We start from the raw sequence: 8,359 nt of genomic DNA, 5'->3' as shown, positions 1-8,359 counted from the left end.
TACCACTCGTGTCGGGCGCTTGGCGGCGTGTGCAACCCGTGCCGCACGTGCCGGCCGCGCGGTCAGCGGCCGACCCGACAGACAGCGCGTGCGGCCGGCCGGGCCGCAAACGCGGGACCGGCGCGCCGTGGTGTGTGCACCTCTGGCGAGCGGCCAGCAGCGCTAAACAGAGCCGTCTCGGCCTCGGCGAGCGGGCAGAAGCTGGGCCCTGTGACAGTCGACCGTCGGCTGGCGGCCGCTCACGGGAGACCTCTCACCGAGGCGGCTCACCGGGCCACGACCGGGCACGGCCGCAGCAGAGAACGGCCCGCCGTGCTCCTCCACCAGTGCGTGTGTGACCGACCGCTCAGAGCGCGTGCGAGTGCGACTCTGAGCCGAGACGCTGTGGTGTGAACCGAGACAGCCGGCGCTCGGTGCCGAGGACGCTGTAGCAGTGTCGAGTCGATCCGCCATCGGTCGCCCCAGGACATCCGACACCTGACATGACCCCCAGACCCAGGTGAGGCGTAACTTCCGGTGTCAGCTTACTGCACCTGTCCGGGTGGTTCCGGGAGAGGGCAGGCCTCTGCATTGTTATGCGATGGTATTGGTTGGTCGGTTGGTTGTCGGTCGGACTCGGAGTGTCAGTCCGTTGGTTGTTCGGTTGGGGCCGTTGAACTGTTGTTCAGAGGTTGTCACAGGATGACAGGTGGCTTCTGGGTGGCAGAAGTAGTTGATTCAGCTGTATGGCTTTGTTCCTGGCCTTGTCACAAATGCAAGTAGTCCGTGGCCACTTCAGAGAAGTGATATGGTTGTCGGACAACCGTGCACGACATGACAGACTGAAATGATTACATTTTATGCACTTCAAAGACCAGATTAAAAAATGTCTGTTAAATTACACGAAAACTTGCCACTTTGCCTTGCTTTGAAGCTTGTCAGCCCCATTTATCTACATTTACGTGCATAATGGTCTTGCTCAAATATAAGAAAACGCATTTGTATTTGTATTTGACAATTAAAACACCTTCCACAATCCACAGATGAAACTATTCTGAGTGCCGCGTCAGAGGAAATGAATTAAAATACTCTCAAAAAAGCACTGCACGTATGACGTAGCAAAAAAACGCATTCGTTCCTGTTCATTCCTACCAATCAACCAGAAAAAGCTCCGAGATAGGTGTTTAAAGCCTACCAGTTGATGAATGTTTGCTGAAAAATGTAGCCATTTATATCGGCCTTAGGCATAGGCATCTCGCAGTCGCGGCCAAACGGAGTAAAAAGGTTTTGTAACCACAGCTATACGGGATATCCCATCCGAGGCCCCGGAGTAAATTGTGCATGGGGCACGCCGCACTTCACATTGTGCACTGTGCAGTAAGCATATACCCTAGCCGCTACAGCCAGGGCAGGGGCACACCCGAGCCGCGGCCACGGCTTCATTGCGTAGAATTGTGTCTTATCCCTGGTAGAAATTTGAGGTTGAAAGCGACTGATAAAGGGTTTTTTACATGCCCCCAAAAAAACAACAAGACGTGACAGATTGTAGCGCGTAATGCTTTGAAGTGCAGACAAGGGGTTTAATCGTGCTTTTCGGTCGGTCCTATCGTTTTTCGTTCATTTTTAACGAGCGGAGCCATCCGTTTTTGGAAGAACCTCATACGCACGTTAGCGTTTATTCTCTTTTAATCCGGCGATTTGGCCTGACTGCCGGCCGTCGGTGTCATCGTTCTGACGTCACGCCGTGTTGTCACCGGCGTCCGTGTCAGAGTGACACCGACTAACGAGGCGGGGGTGGCGTGCGACGGCCGAGGTCAGACGATCGATGGGCCCGCGCGGCCGCCGGCTCTCGGTCACGACCGGATAGAACCGGGGCCAGGGGCTGTCCCCCCCCCCCCCCCCCCAAAGAGCTGAGCTGGCGAGGGACTTTCCTCAGAGAGACCTGACAGACTGGCCTTACTCATAACCTACGGAGAAATGACCTGAGATTGATCCACACAAAGGCATGACTAGAGGCTGACCAACTGTCCACACCAGAACTGGCTCCTCTGGAGACTGTTTCTACGGGGAACTGATCGGTCCCCACAGAAACTTGACTAGACTGTCCGCAGTCCACATGGATACATTTTAAGATGCCTACTGCCCCAGTGGCTCTGCAGTGGGCTGGCAATGATTTCATGTGTAGGCATTCTGTCAATGACTTGGATCTTATTTTTGTTTTCTTCCCTTTTTTGTCGTCACCCGTATCGTGTGCGAGTTTTGTGCATAGCCGCATGGTCCATCCAGTGTTTTCTTGTCGTTTGCAAGATTTGGTAGGAGCGAAAAGCTTAAATTCGACAACTTAAAGGCATATTTTTCAATTATTTACTTTTAATGATTTGTCCTACGACCGCTTGAATCCTTGCTATACTCTTTCCTGGAAGCTCCCGAAATTCAATAGGATTCTGATTCGCTTCCAGGCACGCTGTTGCGGCATCTGGCAGCTGCTTTTCTCGCCGATTTCGGCCGAATGTGACGTGATGTATGACGTCAAACTGGTACGGGAAATCCGGAGGTCGGACTTGAAGCGTAAAAACGTTCTTGGAGCTAAGGTCTCCGAAAAGAAACAGCTTCGACCGTTTGCCCAATGATGCCAAATTGCTATCATTTTTAATTGGTGATGTTATTTAACGGACCCATCCCTCAACGCTGTTTTGTATAACATTAGGTCATAGTTGTGACTTGTGCCGTGCTGTTTGGTACGGCGATGAGAGCCTGCCGTGTCCGTTTTTTTTTTTGCACGGGTGAGTAGGGAGGCAGCCATTAGCGTCCAGTGTCGCTGTGGGTCCGATGACTATCTCGGTTTGCCCCCTGGTGCGCTAATGACCGTATCGCGTTAGTGCGACAGTGGCCGCTCCGGTATTCTGACCGGACAACTGATCGTCAGATGTGGCCAAAGCGGGGGATCGACGCGTAATTATCCGGCTACATCAATGTGGTCTGTCAATGGTATGTCCAAGAAGCGGTTTTCAGGTCCTTTGGTCTTGGCTGGGTGCTGACTGCTGAGACCATTGTCGCCGATGGTTTGCTTGGCCTGATGATTTGTTTTGGATCCTCTGGATTCGCCGGTCAGTTTTTTTTTTACAACTGAACGCCAATGATCCTCTGCATTGAGCTGATAGCTCTCTTATTGCTGCCGTCTTTCCACCAAGGCCGCACAGGGATGGCCGAAAAAAGAGGGCTCGGCTTCCGGATTCGGGATATTTTGACACGAAGTGATTGCTGGTTACCTACGATTCACTTGATAAGATTCGATGTCAAAGAGAAACGGTATGCGACAAAAGTCTTTATTTTTATCGTGGTATGTTTTTAGGCTACTAGCGAAAAACATGCATTGACAGAAAATGTCTAGATTCAAAAGGCTTTAGTTTTGATGCGTACGGAAATGCAACTTGCAGACTACTTGCGTAATGAAAGATGTTGACTGACATTCTAAACTCTGACATTAATTCAAATCTGATTGATGTTCTGTAACCATTTAGCTCACCGCTGCTGCGGAACGTGACTAAGTTACAATATAAAACAAAAGTAACAATAGGCGCTCCTGTGGCCAGTGGCGGTGGCCGGCCGGTGTGTGTGTTTTGGCGGCGGACCGGTCCGGCCCGCGGGAGGCACAAAGCCTGTGCCACGGCGCCCCTCCGGCGCTGCCGGGGCATACCGAGCCATGACGCCGCCCGCGAGACCGGGTCACCAGGTCAGGTCAACGGGGTCAGACCACAAGGTCAGGTCAACGGGGTCAGGTCATAGGTAATTTCTTGTGGTTAACCCGCGCCCCACTGGGGGGGGCTATTTATAGCCCCCCCCCCTCCCGTTTTTCTGCACTAACTTCCAAACCGCTTGACGTATCGACGCCAAACTTTCAGTACCTTCGGCTGCATCAATTTGACACCTTGTGTCAAAATTTGAACTTCGTACCTACCATAAGTCGGCCGGAAATGACGTCAGAGTGACGTCATGTTCGGCCGATTTCGACGCAAAACATTGAACCACGGCAATCGCTCCCAAGAGCTCAGTTTTTAAGGTAGATCCAATTTCTTTGCATGAGAGGACTCAGAATAGACTGCCCTATCAAACTGCTATCTCGGATTTTCGAAATTTTGAAAATTTCGAAAAAATTTTATAATAAAATTCAAAATTTATATTTTTACATTTTTTTCAAAAACTTTTTGACTTTTCGAAAAAACCGGAATATATGTGATAGAACGCATTATTATGACTAACTCTAGCAAGTTTTAGCTAAATATCTTCAAAAATGGCCAAGTTATACGCATTATTGCAAAAAATTAACAATTATTAATTTTTCAAATCAATTTTTCAGCACGAATTTGACATCGTACGCCAATATAAATAGCACCATCGTGTTCCTGAGCTCAAACTGCATCTAATAGACACCTATTTTGTTGAAAAAATTTAACTTCAAAATTTGACCTTTTTTGACCTGAAAGTGACCTGACCTGAGCTAAATTTGACTCAAAATGACCTCGAATGACACAGACGACATCAAATTCGAAATGTTTGGCCTAAATGGACCATAAAACATGTGTCACGTGACCGACGGATGATATAATATTTTCGTGACCTGTGATGACCTGACCTTGACCTGAAAATCAAAGTACAAGTTTGGTACCCTCAGAGTATCTAGAGCATCTGTTCACGAGTGTGTGAACCAAAAATGAGCCTGATCTGACTTGTAAGACGGCGGCCAGAGCCCAAAACGTGAAGAAGCCAAAATGCTAATAATTTTTACTTTGACCTGACCTGTGACGTCATCGGTGACCTCGAGGTCAATGAAATTAGGTTTCGTTCGACAGTTTTTGCGGGGCTATCAGACGCCGTTTGAATTTTGACGATCGGCCCAGTAGTTTCGGAGTTAGGAGGGGGGGCTATGAATAGCCCCCCCCCCCCCCAGTAGGGCGTGTTATACGCAGACCCCAGTGGGGCGCGGGTTAAGTCATAGGGTCAGTTAATGGGATCAAACAGTGATGTCAGATCGTAGGGTCAGGTCATGCTGTTTGATAACGCTCTGAAATCGTGCGCCACGCAATTAGGTGACGTCAGGTCACATGGTTGTGTTTTTGGTGGCCCTGTTCTGACTAGATATGCAACTACCGACGGTGTTATCCAGGACAGGCAGAATGGGAGAGTTTGTGGCGTTGTTTGTTGCGTTGTGTTTCGCCACTTGAGTGTTGCTTGAAGTCTAAATGGGAAATCCCTCTGAGTTGCATGGTGTGCACAGTGCAATACCACTTATTGTTTTCGGGTCATGTTCAGACCGAGTGCATTGAGTTCATCCACGGAACGGGATGTGCTGTCTACAACAACCTCTCGCCTTTAGTTTAACCCGCGCACCGACGGGGGGGGGGGCGGATATCCGCCCCCCCCTGAGGTTTTTCGCGGATTACGCGCCGCGGTTGCCGCGAAATTTGGTATGACTATTCTCTCATCAATTTTACACATGGTGTGCAAGTTTGAACCTCTTAACTTTTAAGGTCAGGTCACCAGGTCACTTTGAATGACCCAACCTCAAGTCACTTTTTTGCAACTTTGTCACCGTGCCAGAGCTACAGTAAATGTCGGAGGCCTTTGAAAGTCGCAGGATGTTATTAGGTCATTAGTAGCTACAATTTGTATATCTCGGAATTTTGATGTCGGTGACCTAAGGTCAGGTCAATTTCGCGACCTCCCCATTATAAGTCAATGGGGGAAAAATCAACTCCCTGTTTTTACCACTAAAACGGGTCGGAATGGCCCCATATACCATACATGACTTCACATGCGATCAACCTTCACTACCTTGAGGTCTGTTTTGCTGTTGGGCAGCTGTAAGGTCATGTGACGTCATCAAAGGTCACCAAAGGTTTTTTGCCAATAACTCCTTACAGGAACAAGATACAGCCGCGCGGATGGTCTCATTGTGTTCAGCTCGTCAAGACGCATCGAATGATATACATGATGACCTCGAGGTCACGTGACCTGAGGTCAACCTTTGACCTTGACCTTTCGAGGTCAACATATATATCATTCGATGCGGATTGACGAGAGGATCACGATGATGCCCTTAGTTTGTTCCTATCTTGACTAATTCGAAAGTTATTCGAGAAAAACCCTCTCCATATCTAGCGCCGCCATTTTGACTTTTTCGACCCCTGTGACGTCATCTTTGACCTGACCTGAAAATGACCTTAGTAAAAATTGTAGACCTTGTCCGTGCGTATCCGATGCCGTTTACCGCTTGTCGCTATCTTGCTTCGTTCTCGAGATCTCAGGGGGGGGGGGCGGTCATCCGCCCCCCCCCCCCGTCGGTACTAAGTTGGCGCAGACCCCCGTCGGTGCGCGGGTTAACCGTCAGTGTACTCGGGACAGAGGAGATATCATTCCTACCCATGCACTGAAACAAAACCTACTTCGGCCATGTGAGAGGATCCTTTGGACCCTTCAAGCAACCTTTCGGCACGCCGATGCATGTGCTTTCTGGCGATGCTTATACTGGAAGGGCAATCTAGCTTTCCTCTTCTTACTCATGCTCCATAGTCACCCTGGAGCATTGCCAGTCACCACTATGACTTTTTTTTTGCACCGGCGCTTTGACGCTGAATTTCTTCCGCCCCGGTTCCCACACCCACCCCGCGCTGTCCGGCGGGTTGGGGTGAGTGGGGGTGGGGTGCCGTCGGATGCGCCGCCCCCTCCGTCCAGATGGGGTGTCGCTCGCCGGCCGTCGGCCGTCGGTCGTCGGTGGGCGGTCCGGTCGGTGCCCGTGTGCGCTGCGTGGCGGCCTGCGCGTCGCCCCGGTCCGACCGCGCCAGTCGCCGACGACGACTGTGGTTTGTGACCGTGTCGGAGTCTCACCAGCGGCCAGCGGCGCCAGTGCAGGTGGGACTGACCGTCTACCGACTGTCAACGGGTAGCGGGATTCTCCACACACAGTTGCCGTCACAAATAACACTGATAGCTTTCTGTCCATCTGTCCACTGTCTCCAGTCAACCGTCTCCCGACCGCTGGCATCTGTTCATTGACTCCTGTCAAGTGTCAACAGTCGCGTCTGTTTCTTGTTTCCTTCACCCACCCTGTGTTCTCCGCTCTCTGTATTCTTTCTCATATTTCCTGTCTCCCGTCCCTTTCTCGCCTTCCGTTCCGGTCTCCGGTGCGCCGTCCGCGGCACTCGGCGCGTCCCTTGCAGCGCGCCGCCGCCGCCGTCGGCGCTGAGTGTGCTCGGTCGATACGGCAGCGAGCCCCCGGCCGGCCGACGGGCTCTCTGGGGGTGGGGAGCGCCGGAGCCAGCCGGGTGGGGTGGCGCGGCCCCCTCACCTGCTCCTGATGGCTGGACTGACAGCGGACACTGCGCTCTGCAGTGGAGAAACACTGGTACCGTAAGGTGGGGCTATTTGAGACAGTGGGGCTATTTGAGACAGTATTTAAAATTGCTATAAGATAAAAACCACTTAAGATTCATGCTTAATTTTTTGCTCAGACGATTTACTGCTCGATTCCACACCTCCCTGTGCAAAAATATCAAACAAAAATCAAACGATCTTCATTTTATAGCGATTTTAAATACTGTCTCAAATAGCCCCACTGTCTCAAATAGCCCCACTTTACGGTACTTCTCCATCGAAACGCAGTGGGCGAGGGGAACCTGAGGAAACTTGGGTCGCCAGTTCTGACTGTCGGACGCCCACTTTTGGAGTGGGGAGGGCGTGACGTCAGCGGCGCCCACTTCCAGTCGGAAGTGGCTGTCCAGCGCCGGCGCGATCCGGTTAGGGTCGTTTGCTTCTTGCACTGGTCCGCTGATGCTTCCCATCTTGCTGTCGTCCTGCTTTGATGGCTAATGTTATCACCAGTAACGATAGCGACTCTATTGTTGTCACTGGATTTAGCTGGACACGAGGCAAGCTTTGGCTTCGCCTTACTATTTATCAGCTTTTTGTCCTGACTAATTTATGCATAAGAAAGGGGGGGTTGACTGGCGCTCGAGCTGAGTTGGAGTGTGCACTTGAATAAAATGCATTATTTTAAAGCGCTTTAACCCTCGCATGTGTAGGGGGGGGGTCGGATGGACCCCCCATGGTTTTTCGCGAATAACTCGCGTAAAAAGCGGCCGATCGCGACGAAATTTTCAGTACCCTCGCATTGATCAATTTTACACCTACCCTGAAAATTTCATGACCCTGACCCAAATGACCTTTGACCTGTGACCTCTTTTCCGAGACCATGTTTGGCCGGAATCGCGATTTCGCGTATGTCGGCTCGCACTAGCCGCGTGTTTGCAAGCTTTTCGTGGTTTCAAACGTTCAAACATGTGATTTGATGTTACTCCCGTGTGTGTCAAGGTCACCTGAAGGT

At 51.0% G+C, this 8,359-nt stretch overlaps 1 protein-coding gene across 1 annotated transcript in view; it reads left to right on the top strand.

The window, feature by feature from the left end:
- The first annotated feature begins 224 nt into the window (after nt 1-224).
- Nucleotides 225-8,359, top strand: part of LOC122381278 (mucin-19-like) — a 39,171-nt gene continuing 31,036 nt past the window's right edge. The window contains exon 1 of the mRNA XM_043365268.1: nt 225-499. Coding sequence (XP_043221203.1) covers nt 483-499 — 17 coding nt within the window. The 5' untranslated portion in view covers nt 225-482. The remainder of the gene's footprint in view (nt 500-8,359) is intronic.

This window comes from Amphibalanus amphitrite, unplaced genomic scaffold, assembly GCF_019059575.1.
Source record: "Amphibalanus amphitrite isolate SeventyFive unplaced genomic scaffold, NRLGWU_Aamphi_draft 000117F_arrow, whole genome shotgun sequence".
In the NCBI taxonomy this organism is placed as follows: Eukaryota; Metazoa; Arthropoda; class Thecostraca; order Balanomorpha; family Balanidae; genus Amphibalanus; species Amphibalanus amphitrite.
This window is presented reverse-complemented; position numbering and strand designations above follow the sequence as displayed.